The sequence below is a fragment of the Medicago truncatula genome, chromosome 2 (genome assembly GCF_003473485.1).
Source record: "Medicago truncatula cultivar Jemalong A17 chromosome 2, MtrunA17r5.0-ANR, whole genome shotgun sequence".
In the NCBI taxonomy this organism is placed as follows: Eukaryota; Viridiplantae; Streptophyta; class Magnoliopsida; order Fabales; family Fabaceae; genus Medicago; species Medicago truncatula.
In genome coordinates this window covers 50,657,048-50,682,389 of record NC_053043.1, presented here as the reverse complement: position 1 = coordinate 50,682,389, position 25,342 = coordinate 50,657,048, and the positions used below count along the sequence as shown (strand labels likewise).

The 25,342-nt window shown below is 30.9% G+C and overlaps 3 protein-coding genes across 3 annotated transcripts; all 3 read right to left on the bottom strand.

Moving 5' to 3' along the window:
* Positions 1-3,649: 3,649 nt before the first annotated feature.
* LOC11430014 (cytochrome c oxidase subunit 5b-2, mitochondrial) lies at positions 3,650-8,110 on the bottom strand. Its single transcript, XM_003597793.4, has 6 exons — positions 7,859-8,110; positions 7,698-7,780; positions 6,927-6,977; positions 5,331-5,397; positions 5,134-5,213; positions 3,650-3,955 (listed from the first exon to the last, which is right to left on the bottom strand). Exons 1-6 carry the CDS (start codon positions 7,983-7,985, stop codon positions 3,911-3,913), a joined length of 453 nt encoding a protein of 150 aa, XP_003597841.1. The 5' UTR covers positions 7,986-8,110; the 3' UTR covers positions 3,650-3,910.
* Positions 8,111-9,001: 891 nt separating this feature from the next.
* Positions 9,002-11,002, bottom strand: LOC11433573 (probable ribosomal protein S11, mitochondrial). Its single transcript, XM_003597794.4, has 2 exons — positions 10,779-11,002; positions 9,002-9,899 (listed from the first exon to the last, which is right to left on the bottom strand). Exons 1-2 carry the CDS (start codon positions 10,873-10,875, stop codon positions 9,280-9,282), a joined length of 717 nt encoding a protein of 238 aa, XP_003597842.2. The 5' UTR covers positions 10,876-11,002; the 3' UTR covers positions 9,002-9,279.
* Positions 11,003-12,115: 1,113 nt separating this feature from the next.
* Positions 12,116-15,082, bottom strand: LOC11433574 (uncharacterized). The gene is made up of 3 exons (XM_003597795.4): positions 14,928-15,082; positions 13,022-13,534; positions 12,116-12,898 (listed from the first exon to the last, which is right to left on the bottom strand). Exons 1-3 carry the CDS (start codon positions 14,995-14,997, stop codon positions 12,360-12,362), a joined length of 1,122 nt encoding a protein of 373 aa, XP_003597843.1. The 5' UTR covers positions 14,998-15,082; the 3' UTR covers positions 12,116-12,359.
* Positions 15,083-25,342: the final 10,260 nt, after the last annotated feature.

The following is a 25,342-nucleotide window of genomic DNA, read 5'->3' as shown; positions in this document are numbered from 1 at the left end:
ATGGAGTGTGATTTTTTTTTTTTTGTCAGGTAGCCTAGTGGTTAGAATTTACCTTATAAAGTGAATAAGTGGGGTGTCCGGGGTTCGAACTCCGATCCCTGCATATAATAATGCATTGTCCTACCAAATAAGCCATGCTCACGGAACTGAGCGTGATTTTCTAAAAGACAGTTATGGGAAACGCAAGTAAAATCCAATGTAATTTAACTCTGCGCTGATTATAATAAACTCGTTAATTTTCGTAAAAATAAAATAAAAAAATGGCTAATACTCCCTCCATCCCTATATCTAAGCACCTATTTGATTTTATTTTTGTCTCTAAATGTAAACCCCTTTCTAAATTATTAGATGCATTTATTTTTTTTTTCCTAAACATATCCTTAATTAATACTCCCTCCGTCCCAAATTGTATGACGTTTTGGGCATTTCACACATATTAAGAAATGCAATTAATATTGTGTGGAAAATAGATATTATGAGTTGTTTTACAAAATTGTCCTTAATAAATAATATGAGAAAGATAAATGAAAGAATTGAAAGAAGAGAGAGTAATAATTAATTAAGGTTATAATTGGAAAAGTAACATTAATGTTGCATGGGTATTGTAAAGCGACATATAATTCGGGACAAATTTTTTCTCCTAAAGCAACATACAATTTGGGACGGAGGGAGTACTACTAACTTGTCTTAAAATTTAAAAAAACAAATTTAATACACATACAAACAAATGACAATTTAGTAATATTAACAAACAAAACAGATACATTAATTACACTGACAATTTTTCTTAAGAAATGTGAAAAAAGTAAAGGGAGTTTACATTAAGGGACGGAGGGAGTATATTAGAGGCTTAAATATGTAAATCATCCCTGTAAATTGGCGTGTTTTTTGTTTTCGTCCTTGTATCCTTTTTTCTTCTAAAACAGAGCCGGTAAGTTATAAACGTTTTGCTTTTGGTCTCTGCCGTCACCATCTGTTACAAAAACGTTTATGTGTCTAACGGTAGCTGACGTGGCAACGTGTGACATGGCAACTGAGGCTTATGTGTCGTTCTAGATGTCCAATGGCAAGGTTATAGAGACCAAATCCAAAACTTAAAATATACAGAGGGACCAACTTCAAAAACACGACTTAACAAAATTTTAAATTAAAAACTTTGTTTTCCTTTCTTCATCTTCTCCTTCCTCTCCTTCCTCTTCTTCATCATCTTCAGCCTCACCTTCATTGATGTTCATCAAACCCAGAAAACATACATTGCACATTCAAACTCTTAATCAAAATCTCATATTCTATTTCCATCAAAATCTTCTCCTTCACCATATTCAATGTATTCCCAATTCCAAATCTAAATCACACTGAAACCTTAAAATCTCCTAATCTACCCCCAAATTGCATCTCTTTTCTTTACATATATTGTATAGTATAATGAACACTTTATGGATTCTTATGTTGGTTCTAATTCTATTTCCTTCTATCAATTCATCATCACCCAAAAATAATTGTACCCATAAATTTTCAAACAACAACAACGCATAACTTTAATTAAATTCTCCAGAAACCTTCAAAATTTCATATTAAACCACACAACAACAACAACAACATCCCATTAGACCACACACCAATTGCATTTTATTCTTTCGAACAACACATTTTTTTCTAGCAAATTTTAGAGGCACAATTTTCCAAAAGATGCTAGTTTCGTTGCAAAGTTCTTCCAGCCATAAAAAACCCTATCATAGTCGTAGGTTTGTTTGTTATGGGCATGTGTTCTAGTTCACATTGACGAAATTAAAATTAAAATTGATGAAATTAAAATTAAAATTAGAAGAAGAATGTTTGGGTTTTGGGGTTCTTCTCAACATTCATCATATTTTTCTTCATTGAAGTTTTTTTTTTCACTCCCTTTGTTTTATTATGTTGTATCCCTGGATATGCAATTGAAAAAAGGGGTAGAATTGAGAATTAAGAAATAATATGTTTAAATAAGAAGAGTTTAATAAGAGGAAATGAAAAATGAGATTTTGATTAAAGAGTTTGAATGTCTAATTTATGTTTTCTAGGTTTGATAAAGATTGATGAATGTTGATAAAGATGAGGTTGAAGATGATGAAGAAAGGAAGGAAGAAGATGAAGAAAGAAAAAGAAAGTTTTTAATTTAAAATTTTGTTAAGTCATGTTTTTGAATTTCGTCCCTCTGTAAATTTTCTTTTTCGGTTTTGGTCCCTATGACATTATCTGGAACAACACATAAGCCTCACTTGCCACATCACACATCGCCACGTCAGCTGCCGTTAGACACATAAGCGTTTTTGTAACGGATGATGACGGCAAGGATCAAAAGCAAAACGTTTATAACTTACAGGGACGATTTACATATTTAAACCTATATTAGAACAATATGGGAAACTCTGCAATAGACGGGTTTTAGAAGATTTTACATAAATTTATTCGTTCTTTATATAACTTTCTCAAAAGAAAACAAAAAAAAAAAATATTCATTTATTTTCATCTCATTGCTTTCAAAAACTCTTGGCAAAAAAGTGAGAAATAAAATCAGACGTAAACTTTTATCAATTCAATCCAAATGTAGGCTACTCTTAGCAATGATAAAATATTAGTTCAGGGTATCATGCTGTGCACTGGTAGAGAACCTACTTAAGGAATGTTATTCGACACATTATGGAAAAAAACTACTAAGGTCATGGATTTTTTTTTTTATCAATTCAAACCATACGTTGCAATCTTATCAATGTTAAGTGGTAGATCATCGAAAAAAGAAGAAAAAAAAACTCACTAAGATTGCTACGTTTGAATTTCATTTGGCTTACTTTCACGTTGCATCCATTTTCAAAAGATTATTTAAAGATTAAGAGTGGTCATTTTGATCCCTGAGAAAAAATGAGACCATTCTCTGTCAACTTCCACACAAACAAACGATTTTGTGTTGCATGTCTGCTGCTAGTGATAGGTAGTAAGCTGACTAGGCTGTTGGTTTATTTCCATCATGGCATTTAACCATTTACATACAAAAATATTTGTAATTATAAACGACATTTCGATCCTTTTATTTGAAATTAAAATGGCAGGGACATGATTCCTTCCTGACCCTCAATTTCAAACATCCTCCATGCATTTCCCTTCGTCTTCCTACTTGAGTTTGAGATTGTCAAAAGTTTTACACCTATAAAAGTGACTATGATTGATCAACTCAACTAAAACACCGCTTAGTCGTTGTACCAAAAAAAAAAAAAAAACACCGCTTAGTGGTAAACAAAGCTACAGAAAACACTTAAGCCCTTCAACAAAAGGAGGAAGAGAAATAGAAGAATGCCTCGATAAGGAACCAAAGTTTTGCCTCTTATTTAATTTCAAATAGAGACCAGATTGTCTCTTCTACACATTTTTCATATAAATGCCACGGTGAAAATAAACCAACAAACAGTCAAGTCACAACAGTAACTGTATAAGTCAACACAAACATCAGTTGGTGGATGACGGTCGACGGAGGGATTAACATGTCCCATGTCTGAATTCTAAGGACTAAAAATTGACTTCTTTTTCACCTAATGGATGAAAGTGGAGGCTTTTCTTGAAATAAACTTGCAGTCCCTTTCGTGGATAGGTGCTAAAAGTAGCTGCAGGTTATGCGTATTTCAAAAGAAAAAAACTTTGTTAAAGAATCATAGCGTTGCTATCAATTATTAGGCAGAGCAAAAATGACAACCTAACAGGATTTGTAGCTTAATCAAATGACCACCCTGTGTCTAAATAATCACAGAAACTCTCTGAAGTTGTAAAACCGCAAGGTCTAGACCAGTCAAAACCAAACAAATCATTGCATCGTGATTTTGAAAGGTATAAAACAATCTCTTTGGAAAATTTATTCCTGAAGGAAAACTGCAGCATCCAATCAATGGTGTCCATAAGGATCACCGCCAGGTCCCACCACTTCAAGCTGTAACACAGAACCAAAAAAAATTAGTTACCACCACTACAAGCTGTAGTGCAAAACCAAAAAATAGTTCTAATTAGCAGTAAAGGACCCATTTTAAATAGTCAATTTGTATTTGACTAGAATTTGAAATTTTGAAAAGAATTCAATTGAATTTTGTTCCAACTATTCTTATTCCTGGAATTTTCAAATCATTTTTTCCAAAAGCTGTAAACATGATATACTGCACAGATTTTAATAATATGGATGAGAGGTGGCTATATATTCACCATGTGGAGGAATTTTTTATGCATGATTTTTCGATTTAAGCATACACTACACCATGGTTTCTTTATATCAAACAAAACATAAGCTCAGATATACATCAAAGCATTCATGAGTGATGACACTGGTAAAAGATAACAATTTAAATTCTGCGCAAATTTTGGCTAAAGGATGAATATTTCAAACTCAAATTAAGTTCAAGCTTCTGTAGTGCACCTAGTGCTTAAGCAGTGACGAACAAAGTTTTAAAATAGTATTCTGGTATATGATGTCTCATTTTATATGTCAACTGTCATAGAGCGTTTGTTCTTGCTAAAATATAATAATATCATATACTACATCCATCCACAACAACAGGACCCTTTTGGCCAAATTACCGGAATTAAGAAAGTTGGTTGTAATATTAAATTTGTTTGTAATTACTATTATTGTTTTTACAATTTTATCCCTTATGAGAAAGAGTTACACTATGTTTTCAACATAGTATTTACTGTTGACTGAAGAAAAAGATATAAATAAATAGGAATATGTTGGTAAAGAAATAATTAATGTAGTTGAAAATACCAAAGAGATCTTATGAAAAGGGACAGATAAAATTGTCAAAGGATCTTATAATTATGAACATAAGTATACATTAAAAAGTGACAAGGTGTAACTTCAAAACCAAACAATCAATTGTCAGCTAATTGTGTTTCAAACTATTCAAGTCATTCAAATTATTAAAGGAAATCAAAGCATGTCAAAACACAGATTTTTTAGGAGCAACATCAACCTATGAAGTCCGTGAAAGTTGAGGGCAGTAATGTGCAAACAAGTACATGATTTTCAATCTACATACTTACATATCTCAACATTTAACTCCAAATTGATCATGGTAACCAATAAATATAAAGTTATAAACGTGATGCTCAATTTACCTGAAAATACTGTGCACACACTGGACATTCATGGGGCTTGCCTTCCTCCAGCCAAAACCAGACAACATCATGCTCATCCTCTGCATTAAAAAAACAAATTTTTCATCTATAATAACATGCACCAAATTCTAGTACTTATCACCAGATTGTGAAAAGGTTTGCACACAGATTCATAAAGAAAGACAGGCAACACTTACCACCCTCACCACCGGGGCATCCAACAATCCTTCTGTTATAGTAAGACTTAACAACAGCAGGTGCTTCCTATAAACAACGAAAGCAGACATATATCAAGCATACTTCAAAACCATTATAAGTATTAGACAACGCGGACAATGTGAATCTACAGCAACTATTCACAAAACATATATCAAGCACACTTCAGAACCTTCATAAAACATCTTTAAGCACATTTTTCCTTTAAACTTTGGAAACTTCAAAACTACAATTGTGTTAACTTAAAGCTCAACAAGCTACAAAACCCCTTGATTTTCCAGCCATCGTTACTCTTCACCAACCTTCATAAAACATCTTTAAGCACATTTTTTGTCTTTAAACTTTGGATTCAAAACTACAATTGTGTAAACTTAAAGCTCAACAAAGCTACAAAACCCCTTGATTTTCTAGCCATGGTTACTCTTCACCTCTTACAACCGAGTACAGTGAAGTAACTGAGGATAGCAACTTGTTAACAGGACCAACAATTTACCAATATCCTCATGCTTACTTCCAAAGAATATCCAATGTAAGCAACTTAGCATCCAAATTTGATATATTTAATACATATCTATATGTTTGTTCATTGATGCAAGAGTCCTGTCTGAGAAGAAGCTCCAGAAGATTGCTTCTGCATCGAATCATATAGGTATTGTAGATTGATGGTATGATAGTTAGTCCCAAATTCCAAGCCAGTAATCAGTTTTGTAGTTCCAGCCTTCTATGTGTCTTTGCAATTTGAATTTGAATTTACTTATCAACAAGTAATTGATTATATGCAGTGCTTCTGTTAATTTTATGGATTTTGATAGATGTTTTTTAAAATCTTACATTCAAATTATTAATTTTTGAAGAATGATAATTTGGAGGTAAAAAAATGTTTGGTTACACTCATATCCAATCTAATCCCCATTGTTTTTTGATCTTATAATACCATCCCAAGGAGACTTGGGTGTTATAACTCAGTGAAGGGTAGGGAGACTAGGGACCATATACAACAACAACCAAGCCTTATCCCACTAAGCAGGGTTGGCAACATGGATCAAACGGCCCTATAATGTTCTATCGTATCTCAATTCAACTCCTCAATCTCTAGATCTTTCTTAATAGTTTCTCTTTAAACTAAGGACTCATAGCACTAAAAATATAAATGAACCAAACTTCAAAAAGATTAAATAGTGTTCCATATTTTATCTTACAATTGAGTACGGTTACAACAACATTTGTGCCATTTGCAACAGTGCAGCTCTTAGAGACTGAAATAATGAAAATAAGTAATAGAAAAGAAAAAGACAATATGAAGAATGAAATACCCTTTAGGTAATTAAAATATAAATATCCATAATGATTTTTAACAACACACTCCAAACAACATTAGTTTTGCCAAAATCACTTTTCTAAATTAAGGTCACCAAACATAAACCAAAACCATTCCGCAACCCACATAAAAATCAAGCTTGGAAACATCTAATTCACACACATAGGAAAGCAACATCAAAACACACAACACAACTTTAAAACGAGTTAAACATCAGCTTGCATATATATTTGTTTGAAGAAACAAGAACATTACTAACCTTGGTGCCAAAAGGACCTTCAGGGTGGTCTATTTCAAGGATATTCCTTCCCTAAACAAACAAACAAACAAACAAAAAATAGAATGTTAAAAAAGTCCTCAAATACCAAAAGTAACCTATATAATATGAAGTCTTGTCATATAGCAGCTATAAGCGCTATACCGCTATAGTGTAGCAGAATTCCAACAAACCACTATTGTTCCGCCATATGCTATTTAGTACAATGTGTTTTGAAATAACAACTATATTGGGGTTAGGATCCTCTCCATTTCCTCCATTACTATAGTTTTGGAAAATATAAATACAAAAGTTAAATGAGTCCAAATCTTTTTATACACCCCAAAACATTTAAAAACTTTAGTAATGGGATAATAAATGGAGAGAGAAAATGGCGAGTATCCTAACTAACTATAGTGGTGCTATAGCACCATACTTTAGCGGATTTTTAACAATCTGCTATTTTCTGCTATGCATGATTAACAAATCTTACAAGTTACAGCAAAAATGATCCTCAGATTAAAATTTAAAATCAGCATATTTATATCATAATAAAAGTAGTTCGGATTCAAGGCATAGGAAAGTGACAAAATGGAAAAATAAAAGTGGATATTATTATCACAAAAATTCAATTCATAAGAATACGGACAAGATATAAATAAAAATGGATATTAATATCATCACAAAAATTCAATTCGATTCATAACATTTAACATCACTAGCATTCAAATTTCGTTCAATTAAAAAATGAATTAATCACGATGAAGTAAGTACCTCAAGATCAGCTTGAATCTCCTCACGTTCATGACCGGTAGCAATTGGAACTACATCCTCAACCGTCTTCTTCACCGAACCAGCTACAATTACAACCAAATCAAAATGAATCAAAATCAAGAACAACTCAATCGAAGAAGAGAAATGAACGGTGAAGATACCTGATTGTGTGGCGACGTGGCGGCTGAGGCCGGCGAATCGGAGACCGGCGACGGCGGATCGAGGATGAGAATGAGATGAAGAGGCTAGGGTTTTGAGGTGAGGAGAAGAAACGATTCTCCGCCACATGATGGTGTTTGAGATCTACGGTGGTTACGGCGTCGTTTGATTGGAAATGGAAGAAGGAAGAACGAAACAGAGTTGAGAATGAAAGTATTGTTTGTTATTACAGAATGTGAAAAATGCTCTTTCGTGTGCTTTGAACGCGCTTAAGTTCAACTTCAAGGCCCAAACGGATTAGCACGTGATGTGGAATATTGCACGTGCCAATAAATCAAACCCCCACTTGAAGATGGGGGTGTATATTACAAAAGGAAAGTTATACAGCTGAACAAAATTCCGCCGATGAGCATCTTGTATTGCGCCAAATCATAAAGATATTTTGAAATTACATGTGTAATATGGCAGATTGATGTTTTTTTTTATTGGATGTCAGTGTAAATCTGTTTTACACTGTCATTGCATATTGGTTAAACTCAAAAACAAATGTGACATGTTAGCCTAAATCGTACACTATGAACAATCAAGACTCGCTTCGAGCAGGTTGGGTGGCACAAACTGAGTTCTGAAATATGGTTTTTCCTCGTGCTTCCCCTATATTTTTCACAAACTCGTATGCACACACAAAATTCATAATAATCCCATCCAAGTGATTGCAATGTACCAAATTCTGAGATTGCTTGGTAAAAAGTTTAGTTATTTTTTCCTTCTTACCCCAAAATTATATAAATATAAATATAAACTTGTTTGTAAATGTAAATGTGGTCGCAATCTACTGTTCACTTTATATCACTGCTATGATCATTATTTTGTATGCTCATTTCCGATGAATATTTTGTAAATTATCAACCAAGTTATCTCTAATCTTGGAGCATTGGCTTCTGAATTACCAGAGTTGAGAACGACCGACCAGTGAAATTTATCGTCTAATACACAAATCCCTTACCTTGCCACCAAAAGGAAATGCGGCTCAGCCATTGGAAACGATGGAGAAAAGGCCATCATGATTAACAAATGTCCTGCTTTTGACAACTGATGTAGTAGCAATGCAGTTCAATCGAAAAAACTTGCGGTTCGGATTTTAATTTGATGGAACAAGGAATTTAAATTTGACAATTTCAGGAAGAGTTTGCTACATGATTTCCTTGGCAATGATAATTTGAGCCACAAAAGCTTCCAATTACATAGCCTTTCGGTAGAGAAGTTGCTACAAAAATTCTGATCGTTGTACAAAATGTAAACAAACAAGTATGAAACAAAATCATAATTAAAATCTGCTCAACAGAAGCTTCTTCAATATGCACCTAAACTATGTCTTTATCCAAGTCAAATAAAGCTTCTTCAACCATCCCTGTAAAAATAACTAGATACGTCGACTCTTTGGCAGTCTGCATCCATTATGGGGACGACGAGTTGTATCTTCGATGTATACAATTGGATTTTTATCTCCTCGAGAATCAGAAAATCCCTCTCTCCAGCTCAATATTGCCTGCCTTTTCCTCCGAAAATGAGTAAATCCATTCACTTTCATGACAGCAGATTTCAACCCCAAACTTCTAGATCTTCGTCCAACCACTTCTGCAGTTGCTTCAGCAGCATACCTAGAAAGCTTTTGCCCTGATTTCATGTCTTTCAAGGAACCAGCAGAGCCACTAAGTTTTACATTTCCTTTAGAATCGGTCACTGTAACAAAGGTATTGTTACGACGCATCTTGATATGAACAAAATCAGCATCATGCTGAAAATGATACTGATTGTATAGATAACCCCCCATAACACCCTTTTCATTTTCTTCTACACTTCCTCTCACAAAGTCCATCTTCCTGAAATTCCCACCAATCTCAGCCTTATTCTCAATTGGGGAGTTAATATTCTCCCTATCCCGCATAAAATTTGGACGAGCACTTGCATTTGAATTTACATTCTCACCTTGATTCCTCCCGTTCAAACCCCAGCTTGCACTAGAAAATCCTCTAACATATCCTGCAGTTTCAAGAGTTTGAAAAGGACCTAAGATTGTTGAGATGACATTAAAGAAAAAACTAAAAAAAATAAAAAGATCGTGTCTATTTGATTATGCGGTGGCAAAAATTGACTTTCAATCAATTATGTAAGATTGATTTTGTGTAAAGTGAGTTGAACGTAAAATGATTTATGCTTAGATCCATTCATGTAAAAGTGAAATATGACCAACAGATTTAAGGCTAAAAATCAGGTTTGGATGCAAAAGCCCCAAATCAAGTTACAATTCATTCAAGAGATAAAACCAATTCTACTCGTAGACACACAAACATGTCAAACACAATTTTATGTGTCTATAATCACTTTTGTCTCACAAAGTGAATCCAAACATACACAAAATGATTTATGGTATCTAGTTGCCTGCTATCTATCATTATGACTACGCACCACTTATCCCATTACACGGGGTTAGCTACATGGATCAAATTACACCGTAATGGGCTAGTATAAACCATATATATCTTTTTTAAGTCTTCCTTTGTCTGAAGATACTTCATCTGATCTACTCTCTTTACTGCAACAGCTACAAGTCTTCTCTAAACATGTCAAAACCACGGAAGCCTATTTTCCACCATCTTTCCTACTATAGGTGCTACTTCAACTCTCTAATGTTGTCATTTGTAATCATATCTCATCTAGTCTTACAACACATCAAACGCAATATTATCATCTAAAATCCTATATGATATAGCTTAATACCAAATCAATCTAAAAATATTAGTGTAGAACTAAAAGTATAAAAGCATCGAATTTTACAAACACTAAATTCAAATACACAAACCAACCGGAAAATCATTCTATCTACGACTAAGTAAAGAAAAATAAAGATTAGAACATTACCGGGCAAGAAGGTAGTGTGAGATGGAAGTGTGGTTTTCGATGCAGAGAGAAGAGATCCATGGACATGGCAAATGGAAGAACGCAAATAGCGAAACATCGCGAACAAGGACGACGGCGCACGGTGGAGCAACCGAGTGTGAGAGCGTTGTATAAGGTATATGAGTGTGAGAAGCGAACGAACGTTGAGCGTGTTATTGTTGAGTTGGGCCGGTTTTCTTTTTCAGTTGTTGCTGTTTACACCCCAGGTATATTAACCTTCAAAGATAGTCAATAACTAAGAAGATTTTGTCCAACAATTTTATTACAACTTTCTCTCTCATACTCATATTCTATTCTTATTTCCTCTATTCATTTTTCTTTCTCTATTGTTTTGGACCAATAAAAAGAGATAAAATAAAAGTTGTCCCAAATGATTGTACATATATCACTACTCAAAGAATATAGCTTCTCGTAGTAAAAAATTCAATCTAAAGATAGGTTTTTACCATCAAAAGATACACTCTGATAAATAGATGAGTTTTCGACAAAAATGAAGTAACTAGCAAGCAACCTTCTTATTTTAGTCTATGTGTGGGCTACGATACAAGCTAGTCTGAAAAAGGAACAGGCTTGTAGGAGTCAAGCTAAAAAAAATCCTTGAAAGCTCGATGTTTGAGAATCGCCTTCTTACGCTCCTCCTGGAAACTTGAGACACCCTTTGATTTTCAGATCTTAGAATCCAAACCAGGTAAACTTTAAAGCATGTGAAAACACTATAAATCTGCATTTTGTCACAAGAAGGGTTCATATTCCAAAGTTGCCAAACGTATAAATTCCTTGATAAAATTACATTTTAAAACAAAAGGGGTTACTGTTTAATTAATGGATACATAATTGGCTTATGATTTTGAGATTACATATGTTATACTAAGATACTAGAGTATGGGTGTGGGTTGGTTCTAAGGATTTTAAGACATGTTTTTTTAGGTGATATTTCTTACATATGAAATTACTGTTTAGGGATATGTTGGTTTTTATCTGATATTGCTCTCAGACAACTCCATCACTTAGAACGTCTTCTTATGAATCACTTAGACACACATAAATAATGTTTCTATGATGGTCTGTAAGTAAATTCAATATTTTTCATTATGATGAATATGCATATGGGTGGGTTGTTTGAAATTACTTGTTAAATGTTGAACTCGTGGAATTTATTGAATTTCATTTTATTGAAATAAGAAATTTTGAAATTTTGCTTTATTAGGGTGGCCTTTAACAATTAATATTGCTTTTATAGTATAGAGTTAAAATCAGAAAAGAAAAGAAAAATATAACAATGTGACATTGGAAAATCATAATGCAAAAGAGTGCTATATATATAATATTGCCACGTATTGAAATATTTGTCATTTGTTTACATTGTAGATGTAGATCGTAGATGTAGATTGGATACGTGAATATATAAGACTGAGTAAAACCACTCAATAATAGATCCTCCTCCTAGCTATATATATTATTACAAGAATTAATTCTATAACGTAATAAAAATACTGAAACATGATTGATATGAAGGTAGCATTTTGATTTGCAGCATACTACTTAGGTATGGTTGTTGGGATAACGAACACTAAGCAATTTTACATCATCAATAACAGGTCCACAAAGAGAACCAGAGTTATCATTCTTCATGGTGTAAAATGTACTTAGGAACCTAATCCTAGTACGTCTTGTCGATGCCTTAAAACGAAGTTTGCCTCTAACAAACCCTCCTTTACCCTTAGATTGATATGGAACTTGAACAGTGTCTCTACCAGCAAATGCTTCTACGGTCATAGAACCTTCACATGCATTATTGGCATCACCAACTGCAAAAGTGAGGACATAAACTTTTCCAATTGTTGTGAATACTTCTTGTGCAAGTGCACTTTCTTTTCCTGCTACAAGTTCAATTGCTCTTTTTCCTTCTGGTACTGTGAAGTGTTCAGAATCAATGTATTTTACTGCTTTCAGAGATTCAACTATCCATCCTGGTAATGGACCGTGAGCATCCTCAATGTGGGGTGGGATCAATACCCCCCATGATGCATTTGGGAACACATATGGTCCTTCTTCAAAGTTTCCATTTTTCAATAAATTGGCTACACCAAACAAACAAAAACAATTGTCAAACTAGTTTAATTAAGAATTTTATTTCTATGTAAAAAAAGCATAAAATAGATTTACAAAAATATTCAATCATATTGGACCGTTTAATTAATTACCTCTGGTTCTTATAGGTGGGTTCAAAACCTTCAAAGCAACAGAATCAATAAGTGGACCACAAGCTGGATCATCTTCAACACCAGAGTTATGGATCACAATTTCCCCTTCTGGATAATCAGCTCTAAACCCACAAGCAAATGATTCCCAACCATTACTACCATACATAGTTTGTATTGGAATGATACCATAATCTCTTTTCTCAGAAGTTGGTACCACTGACACATTAAGTTTCTCTTCTTGTGCACACGTGCGAGCTGCACTGAATGTGATGGAATAAGATGACCCTTTATTTAATTTCACTTTTTGCTTAATGTATGCTTCATTTCCTAGCCTAACAGCATAAGCACCTTCTGGTACAACCAAAAGCATGTCACCTTGTTTTTGTCCTGATTTTATGTATTCAACGTACCCTGAAACTGTCCAATTAGGTATGGCATCATGGGTTGTCACCACTGTACCCTTTAGGTTTGATGCTTTTGGACCAACTTCAAAGTCACCATTTGGCAATAAACCTGAAACAATTTTAAATTTAAAAGATTTGTGTCATATTTCATATATATATATATATATAAAAGATGAAATATCTTTTTCAAGAGCACTTTTTGGTCTTGTTCCACCATTGTTAATAAGTGCAGGCTGTGTGCACATGCAAACCTTTGTAAGCCATGTGAAAAGAATTTCCAATGTTATATTGTTCTAGAATCTAGATAGATCTCAAGGAGTTGTACGTGTAAATGTGATCGTGTATAACTTTTTTTATTGAATTAATCCTGCCTGAATGCTGATATTCTCACATCACATTTTTTTAATTCTCGTTTTTGTTACTTTGGTATCAAGTAAAAGAACATAAGAACTGATAAATATGTTAATCATTTTTTAAAAAATAAATAAATAGGTTAATCGTGTATCTGGTAACGTTTTAGTACATATATGCTTCGTAATTAGATAATAACTTATCTCAAAATCATGTGCCTTAAGATCTGACGAAAGGGATGTTGTGGATCCAGACTATGCAGAACAAAACAACTCACATGCAAAGTTCAAAATCATTCATAATCTATTAATGTAAATTTTTATTTTTGTTTTTGTTTTTTCTGGCGATACATTTGTAGTATTATGGAGAAGACATTATGATTAGCCTACGAATATCTAAATAAATATTTTTTTTTTTGTTGAAATAATATCTAAATAAATTATGTATATAGCCTAAATAAGCAACTAATTAATTAGTAGGTTGCAAACATATTGTTTTACACTAACATGTTAAAGTATTCTCATCTAAAATTCTCTTTACCTCTAACATAGATTATAACATTAAAATGAGATTTTGAACTACAAAACATATATATCTTCTTTTTGTTCTCAAATTACTACCCGATTCAGCTCATTTTTAGGTGAACATAGTTAATTATTAAAAATAAAATATTTTAAAAATTTGTGTATGATTCTATTGCAGTGAAAATTAATTTTAGTTAAAAATATATTGAATGTAAAGTTATTTCGGAATCATTAATATACAACAAGTTAGTTAAAAAGTTAATTTGAGACTAAGATCAGTTCTAGAATTCACAGCTCTTAGTTCTATTAGGTAAAACCATGACAGCCAAGCATATCAAAATAGATAGTAAAACCAAACACAACAAATATGATAAATTCTAAGTCAAAAAAATTTAAAGTTTAAGAATCTAAAATTGAAGTACAACATTAATGTTGAACTTTTAAGTAAGTGAACATTTGGAGATGATCAATAAAACACTTGCATTGAATATAGTTAGATCCTAATAATCACATAAATTACATTTCGGTTATTAGTTAGCAATAAATACTAACATCAATGAATTAATTAAGGTGATTGAAATCAAAACACCATTACATTGCATATAGTGTTGGGAATTAAGAACTTACCATCTGTATAAGACAAAGCACCTTGGCATACTGAGAGGAATAGAACCAATAGAACTTTAAACTTCTGCATATTTTAATTTTTTGTTTGTATGAATCTCAAAAAGAGAGAGAGAGAGAGAGAGATATGAGTGAGTTGGATTTGAGAGATCCTAGGGAGAGAGCACAGGGTTTTATTTGAATCATAAAATGAAAATGCCACTAAATTCAGCAAAAAATAACATCAATGCCACTGGAACTATCCTATCCTAAATTTTCCAGCAAGAGATGGCTTTGCCCTGAATACATACATGTTAGTATTGTTTGCCAGTACCAGACAAATCTTACACGAGTGTCAGTGTCAGAGTTAAAAAATTACTACTCCATTTGTATTTTTTCATAAATCTCTTTCATTAGTAACGAGATTGACACCAATTTTTGTTCTTTTTTTATAATTTCATGCGGCTACTATTTTAATCAAAAAAATTATAGTCTATTTTTTATAACTTATTAAACTACCAGTATTGAATATTGATTGAATACCCTATCAAAGTAATTTGCTAATCAAAGTTCATTAAATATTTCATTGTCTTTCAACAATGAATGTATTTTCCTCTAAATGAGTTCATTAATTGTTCGGCTGAAGTCCTTGCATATTTGGTAACTAGAAAGGTTTTCATTTGTCTATTAAGACTTCAAAACTCAATTTTTCCTTCATTAATGTGGTAGAATGTGATGTGTAAAAACATTCAATTTCATTGCATTATACTCATTCTTGTCTCAAATATAACAAAACATTCTTTCTTTTAAGACAATAATTTATTCGCGAAGAGAATCTCATTTCTCTTAATCAATTATGACGTTATTAGTGACCTAAAAGGATAAATTCACATTTCTCTTCACTTGAAGAAACGTCTATTCGCTAAGCGAATAAGATTTTACTTGACAAACCTCTACTTTTATAACCTCTATAATTGAGGCTTAATAATTCAATTTTAAGTTATCTTTTGTGTGTGACTAAGAGAGAAAGTTGGTTTAGCAATTGTTTCACATTGAAGCTTAGATATCAAGCATTTGATGTACTTTGCCAAACTTCTACTTATGTGTTTTTTTTAAGGGATCTACTTATGTGTTAGTTAGCCCGAGTATATACAACTAATTAACTCTTTCTATGTTAGGATCAAAAAGTTTAGTTAACTATGATACTAATTTAAAATCTTTTAATTTGGTTGGTAGATATAATCCTTATTTCACTATATCAATATTTATTCTTGTACTCAATGCTTTTCGGAGTTAGGATTAAATCTACTTCTTTTTAATAAAAATGATAAGGATCCACTTTCATACTTTTTTGAGAGTGCAGTAGGCAAACCCTAACATTGTTGAAGGATAAGGAAAATAAAGTTTTGATAAAATGAGATATGGAAATAATAACAATAAACATATTGAAGCTAGTTTAAAGTTGCTTATATTTTAAAAAAATGAATATTTTTTTACTTATCAATACTAGAAGTTGATAATATTATAACGTAACCAGTTCACAAATTAAGAATAATAAAACTTATATATGCATGCACATCAACATGTTGAGTCTAGCAAAATGAGTTAGACTTTTACAACATAGTAAACCAATATTTAAATTTCAATCGAAAAAGATGTTCATATTTAATATTCAATGTCTTGAATTAACTCCGGTACAGAGAATGTGTGGGAAACAAGATGGTGAGTGGTTTGATGGTTGTTTAAATTCATATACAATACATTTTTATTTTAGGGGAATATCCAATATAATTTATGATGGTTGTTTAAAAATCTTTACACCGAAAATGCAAAACAAGTAAACTTTTTCTAATAATTCAAAAAAGAATCTGGCAAATTAAAATTCTAAAAACTAAAGCTTAATTTTAGTTGCGAAATTAATACTATAGTATATTATTCAATCCTAAAGTTGAAGAAACAAGTAATGCCTCCCCCTGATAATCAATTTTTTTCCTAATATTTTTTTTAAGAAACAAGCATTATTAATTTAATTGGATCCAACAATGTAAGTTTCCATATCCCAAAGCAAAAGAATTTTCTTGAGCAAAGTAAATATATGGACACGTGTTATTTAGTAAGACGTAGTTTTTAGATTTTGCAGTGGCAATAATGTATATAAAAAATATGTGAAATATTCAGCACTAGAGAGAGTTGCTTAAAATTTCATGCAATGATTTTATGGGGGAGGTTAAGACAAACTCATTAAATCCCACATGCTCTCTCAGTCCAGAACATACACACTGTCGGTGGCAAGAAATTTATATTCCTTTCAAGTGTTATATATTACCTTTTGAACCATTTACTTAGGCTTATCTATTAGGGTTTTGCTATCTATTATTAATACAAGTATATTTGTCAGAGTGATTAACAAACTATTAATACAATTTTTCGGTTACCCATATATATTATATGTAATATACTAAAATATTAAATTATTTCTTCGCACAATACATAAAAAATTCGTGGACACAGTCTAGTTTTGTTTTCATTTGCCAATTTTATACATGGGCAAACAATTATTTTGTCCCTTCAAACTTTGTTTCGGTGATCTCACAATGGGTTTGTCGTTTTTCAATATGAATAATGAACAGATTCAATAAAATATAATTTAAAAATTAAAATTAGCTAGGCTGGTTGTACCATGATCCAAACACACATGGCTTTGAATTTGGTCATGTTCGTATGGATCTTCTATATGAAGGTGGATTGGTGGTCCAAGATCTTGGGTCATAAAGACGAGATCACCCCTCTATTAATTGAAATTGGTAAATGTTGTATACCAAATCTACATGGTTTATTAATTTATGTCCTCGTGGGGTCTTAAGAATCATGTATCAATCATGTGAATAAAAAATTATGGAGCTGGGAAATTAATTAACTGCGGTGGATTTGGATGGATAGACATTCTGTTCACATTAGCTGTAACTTGAATACAAGTTTAAAGTTTCATAATTAGACGTATCATACTTCAGTGTAAATCTTCAATTAGTTTGATGTTTCTACCCGACTACTTGACCTTGTTTCACATTCTGCTCAAGAATCCTACATCGGATAGGTGATGGTCTGACAATATGTTTGTAAGTGGGGGCAATCATCACCTCACGAGCCGGTTATGTAATAATGAGTTAGGCCCCAAATTTCAATATGGTATCAAGAGTCTCTCCAAGATCCATTGGACCACCTGCTATCAGGTTTCCGCCTATCGGGTCACCCACTATTTATGTCCATGAACCAAGCCCAATAGTGTTGGTCGTGATGGGGTGTGTTAAGAGTCATACATCGAATAGGTGATAGCCTGACAATGTGTTTGTAAGTGAGTGCAATCCTCACCTCACAAACTGGTTTTGTAAGGATGAGTTAGGTCCCAAATTTCAACAACCAACTCTGACTTGAATTTAAGTTCGAAGTTTCATAATTAGACATATCAATATCAGTAGTTTGAGGCTTCTACTTGACTTTGTATAACACTTTGCTCACATCAGCTGTAACTTAAAGTTTCATAATTAGACACATCATTTAAAAAGGAGCTCTTATACATGAACCACCTTAGGTGGCATACACCCTTTTACACCCACACACATTTGTGACACGTGGCAAAAACATTGAAAGAAGAGATGAAAAAGGGTGGTGATATGATGTAAAATTACTAAAATACCCCTAATACATGGGGGTGTACATAAGAGGTGTATGAAAAAGGGTGTCTACCTATCTTTTTCCTTTAAAAAGTATGTCCGAACTTGCATTGCATGAAAATGAGTCTTCCCTAATTTTTTTATTAGAAAAGAAATAATGAAGATGGGAAATGAAAAAGAGATCCATATCAAATATCTTATCCTAGGCAACCCATGTGACTGCAAAAGTTATTTTAATCTCAATGTCCCTTTTTCTAGCCTACATATGGTGGCTGTTCTTTATTTCTTCATTTTTCCATTAGTTTCTTTGTTTTGTGGTCGGCAATAATAATTATGTTTAATAGAATGATAAAATTGGGTATCTAAGAAAATCAAGCTGACTTAGTGGCAGGTTAGAGAATAATTGCCTTTTGTACTATTAACATGACAAAATTAGGCAACAGTTAACATGGTTGCATGTGATTTTATTTACTAGTTTAGAACATCCTATGACCATGAATTTTCTTTTTAAAAAACTAATAATTTAATTCATATCATTAATCAAAAGGAGAAGCAATAATAATTATGTTTAGGATGTTAAAATTGGGTATCAAGAAAATCAAGCTGACTTAGTAGCAGGTTAGAGAATAATTGTGTTTTTGAACAAATAACATGGCAAAATTAGGACACAATTAACATGGTTGCATTATTTATTTGATTTATTCTAAATTACCTTTTTGAGATAAAAATGGTTGTATTATTTTAAAAAAATAAAAATATCATGGCAAAATTAGGACACAATTAACATGGTTGCATTATTTATTTGATTTTTTCTAAATTACCTTTTTGAGATAAAAATGGTTGTATTATTTAAAAAAAATAAAAATATCATGGTTGCATGTGATTTTATTTAGTTTTGAACATCCTGTCGCCATGGCCTTTTTTTTTCTTCGGCCAATGAGCAATATTAATAGTTAAAAAGGAGTTTAAACTCAATGATGCATTGACCGATAGCCTAAGAAATAGCCATCCTCCCAAACATATGAGCAATTATATTCGTTTGTCGTCTAATAAATTTTACTTCAAAGTTTTTTTTTTTTTTTTTAAGGAAATATTACCTCAAAGTTAGAATGTAGAGATAAACTAGCTATTAATAAGGTAAAAGTTATTGAACTAAACTCGCAAACACGAGATGAGCGAAAATAAATAAATTCTATTTAAATTTGAGAATCGTTCTCAAACACCACTCGCTCTCATCTAACCATCTTGTTCTTGTTTTTTTTTTTTTTTTAGGGATAACCATCTTGTTCTTGTTGATAAGCATCTGAATTGCTTCAAATAACACATTTGTTTCCCCTTCAATTGTCGACAATCGACATCTTTTTGAACTTTGTTCTGGCTAGAATAAATTCCCCTTCCCTGTTTTAAACACAACAACCCAAGGAAACAATACCCGCTTCATGATGAAAACTCATATCCACATTATATCTAAGATACGATAAATGCTAAAATACTCTCTTTTCAACACTCACTTAAACACTTTTTTTAATTGGAAGAAACATATGTGTTCCACCATTTTAAATGAATTATATTTTTAAAGTGTAGGATTCACATTAATTTCACTCAATAAAATTGAGTGTGTTTAAATGAATGCTGAAAAAAGTTGATTAGTAATACTCTCTCCGTTTCAAAATATAAGCAAAATTCACTTTTTAGGTTCATTCATTTAATGATGTATGTGGTTCATAATATAGACCACATACATCATTAAATGAATGAACCTAAAAAGTGAATTTTGCTTATATTTTGACACGGAGGGAGTACTCCTCTTAAGACATCCTTAAGACACCCTTGTTTTTCCACCATACCTTATTGAAAGCTTAAAAGTTACAAAAACTTACCCCACCTTTTGATTAAGGACATGTCAACCTTTCCCATGCCATCAACCTAATCTCTATTATAAGAACCTTTACCCCGCAAAAGACATTTAATTTTTTTCAATATCACAAATTGATGGCTATAACGACTATCAAAACATTTTGAGTTATCATATCCATGTAGACTTGATAATATTTGAACTGTTCAATAATATTTTAGTGATAGAGTTTGAATAGTTGTTTGTAAGGTAAATGAGCTAAAAATCATGAAACTTAACATATTAAAATGTTGTGTTAGGATAAGATTTCATTAAATATTTCTCTTATGCATCCTATTAATTGATTATATACTTATAGTGTTTTAATTATACCTTCACCTTTCATTTATGATATCTTTCTATGTACAAAAATAATGAGAGATCTATTGTACCTATTCATAACGGTTGATTATTCTTCATCTTCTTCTATGTTCCTCAGTTTACCTCACTAATAATAATTGAAAATACTTCTTACTTGAACAAACATGGACATTAACTCTGCTTCGTTGACTTTACTGTTGTTTTCTACCTTGTCTCAAAAGTCCCACATCGACAAAAATAACCACCAAGGACAGCTATATATAAATTGAACTTTGAGCATTAATCGATACTCTGTTATTGTTTATTTGGATGCATGTTATTTTTAAATTTGTTAATTTATTTTTTGTAGATCTGTTACAACTGTTGAATTTTTTTTTTTTTAATTTAAGTAGAAAGAACTTCAAAATTTGAATTACTGTGGAGTATAAAATAGTTGTATTTTTTTCTTTTAAATAGATGATGTTTTATACACTTAAACAATTTATTGGACAAAAAATATTAAAAAAAGATAAAATCCAGAATTCTAATTTTATTTTTTTTAACTTTTATTCCTTTTTTTTACAAGAAACTGTTACTTTTTTAAAAACGTTTGTTTTTTTTTTATTTTTTTAAAGAAAACTATTATTATTTAAAAACGTTTTAAATAATGAAACAGAATTTTAAATAATAAAAAATTGTTGTTATTACAAAAAAGAAATTAAGTTTTATTTAAAAAACATTTTCTTTTTTAATAATTATTATTTAAACAAATTTTTTTTTAATGAAAATGCATTTTTAATCATAATTTTTTAAGCAACGGGTTGAGGTCTCTACTATAATTCAAGTAAACTATCGAATCATCTGCAATTCATTCCCACCTTGAAATACACATATGCAAATTAAAATCGTAAGCACACATGACGTAGCGTGTGGTAGTTTATAGTTGTCTTTCTCCCTCAAAATGAAAATCATTTCACATAAGAACCCACACACTCATGTATCTGAATCAAATGGGTTTGATAATAAAAATTCATAACTCATACTCATCAAACAATGTTGAAATAAATTTAACGATTTGAGTTCACCCACTTGTTATTTTTTTTTAAGTCCTTAACCAATTGAGCCCAATTGTTGATTCATTTTTTACCATAAAAAAGGTCACAAACACAGAAACATAAATAGATAGATAAAAAAGAGTAAAAATAATTACTGGTAACATACATGTTTGCCCTACATTGCACAAATTTTCAAATTACAAAATGAGCTAACAGGAAATATAAAACCATAATTCAAGCAAAGGAAAAAAAAAAGTTGAAATACAAAAAACAAGGTTAGAAAATAAACAAAAAAATCTAGGTACCTATAAAAAGGGGATTAGGGTTTAGTCTAGTCTCAAAAATCAACAACAATTATAAACTCAACAACATCAGATCTTCATCACAAATGTACACCAATCAATAAACCATGTTGCGTTTCATACACTGCTCATTACCAAGGATTCTGAACACGAGAGGAGCTTCCACTGTAGCGGCTCATTCATCACCAACATCCATAATCCGTTCAAAAGAAGAGCGAATCCGGACTGTATGGGTTTCTGGCTTCCGTTTGATGCTTTCTTTAGAAGAAAGGAAAACTTTATTCTTGGATCGGATCAAAGATCTATCGATTTTAGTGGAAAAGGAAAAGAGTGAGATAGGAACCAAGGTGTGAGGGATTACATCCAACCCTATCATCATGAACAACTAAGGTTGACACATACCTTGCACACGAGCAACGAATTTGAGGTAGTAATGATATACTCCTAATATAATGAATGTGTGTGTTTGTGTGCTGAGTTGTTGTTTTCAATTTTTAATGTGTGTGTTTTTGTCATTTTTATCAATACACTAACTTGATAGTAAGTCATATTAAAAACAACTTAAATCAGGGATTAATATAGGTCTCTAATTTGGCTTACTATCATTAACAACTTGATATAAGTTAAAGTATTTCTCTTTTTTTATGTGTCCTCTTTTTAAAAGAAAGTTATCTCAAATTATTTGACCATTTTACAATATTAATGCAACATTTGTTTTTTTTTTCATAAACATTATTTTATTTATTGCATTTCAATCCTCTATAATTATTCAACTAACTATTATTAATAAGAGTGATTTAGTAAATGATATATATTTTACTACTATTGAAAAATACTATTAATCTTTCCTAAATACCCATGTAAAAGTCAAATTAAACAACTATTTTGAGACGGTAACGGTATAATTTGATCCTAAATTTGGTCTCAACCCACATATTGTCTTGATTTAGTTATAATGCATATTGTCTTTACAGATTAACCTGATAGACACCGGTTTCCAACCCACATTTACCTTAGATATTTAAATCGCATTCTCTGTTGTTGATGCTGGTATTCTTGTTCTCTCTAGTGTTCCTGAGGAACGCACGGTGTGTAACCACAAGAAATCTGATAATTACACATGAATATGTAAGTTTTAGGATATACTCCCCCCGGTCCTATTTATAAGAGAATTTTGGGTCAACAAAAGTTGATGTATCTAGTTAAAAATTCAGTCCAAATACATTCACTTTTGTTGACCTAAATTTCTCTTATAAATAGGACCGGAGGTAGTATGTTATTATATATTTCAAGTTTATATGTATATAGTATACGTTGAATATGTATGTTTTTATTTTTTTAAAATGCATGTTGAATATATGTTTTTCTTTATATTATGATGATATGTTTAATTATATATTTATATTCTATAATTGTTTATATCGTTGTATGTTATTTTTAGATCTGTTAATTTATTTTTTGTAGATATGTTACAATTGTTAAACTTTTTTTAAAATTTAAGTAGAACTTCAAAGTTTGAATTACTGTGAAGTATAAAACAGTTGTATTTTTTTCTTTTAAATAGATGATGTTTGATACACACTTAAACAATTTAATAGACAAAAATGTTAAGAAAGATAAAACCAAAATACTATTTTTTTTTCTTCAAAACTTTTACTCCTTTTTTGATAAGAAATTGTTACTCTTTTAAAACGTTTGTTTTTTTTTTTTTTTAATGAAAACTATTATTTATTTAAAAACATTTTAAATAATAAAATTTTTGTTGTTCTTACAAAAAAGAAATTAAGTTTAATTTAGAAAGTTAGTTTTATTTAATAAACATTTTCTTTTTTAATAATTGTTATTTAAACAATTTTTTTGAATGAAAATACATTTTTAATCATAATTTTTTTTAAACAATTGGTTGAAGTCTCAATTATAATTGTTTTCAAGAAAACTATTGAATCATCTGCGATTCCTTACCACATTAAAATATACATATGCAAATTAAAATCATAAGCACACATGATATAGCATATGTAGTTTATAATTGCTTTTCTCCCTCAAGATGAAAATCATTTCACATAAGAACCCACACATTTATATGTATTGGAATCAAATGGGTTTGATAATAAGAATTAATAACTCATACTCATCAAACAATGTTTAAATAAATTAACGATTTGAGTTCAATCACTTTTTTTTTTTTTAAAGTCTGTTAACCAATTGAGTCCAATTGTTGATTCATTTTTTACCACAAGAAATCTGATAATTACACATGAATATGTAAGTTTTAGGATATACTCCCCCCGGTCCTATTTATAAGAGAATTTTGGGTCAACAAAAGTTGATGTATCTAGTTAAAAATTCAGTCCAAATACATTCACTTTTGTTGACCTAAATTTCTCTTATAAATAGGACCGGAGGTAGTATGTTATTATATATTTCAAGTTTATATGTATATAGTATACGTTGAATATGTATGTTTTTATTTTTTTAAAATGCATGTTGAATATATGTTTTTCTTTATATTATGATGATATGTTTAATTATATATTTATATTCTATAATTGTTTATATCGTTGTATGTTATTTTTAGATCTGTTAATTTATTTTTTGTAGATATGTTACAATTGTTAAACTTTTTTTAAAATTTAAGTAGAACTTCAAAGTTTGAATTACTGTGAAGTATAAAACAGTTGTATTTTTTTCTTTTAAATAGATGATGTTTGATACACACTTAAACAATTTAATAGACAAAAATGTTAAGAAAGATAAAACCAAAATACTATTTTTTTTTTCTTCAAAACTTTTACTCCTTTTTTGATAAGAAATTGTTACTCTTTTAAAACGTTTGTTTTTTTTTTTTTAATGAAAACTATTATTTATTTAAAAACATTTTAAATAATAAAATTTTTGTTGTTCTTACAAAAAAGAAATTAAGTTTAATTTAGAAAGTTAGTTTTATTTAATAAACGTTTTCTTTTTTAATAATTGTTATTTAAACAATTTTTTTGAATGAAAATACATTTTTAATCATAATTTTTTTTAAACAATTGGTTGAAGTCTCAATTATAATTGTTTTCAAGAAAACTATTGAATCATCTGCGATTCCTTACCACATTAAAATATACATATGCAAATTAAAATCATAAGCACACATGATATAGCATATGTAGTTTATAATTGCTTTTCTCCCTCAAGATGAAAATCATTTCACATAAGAACCCACACATTT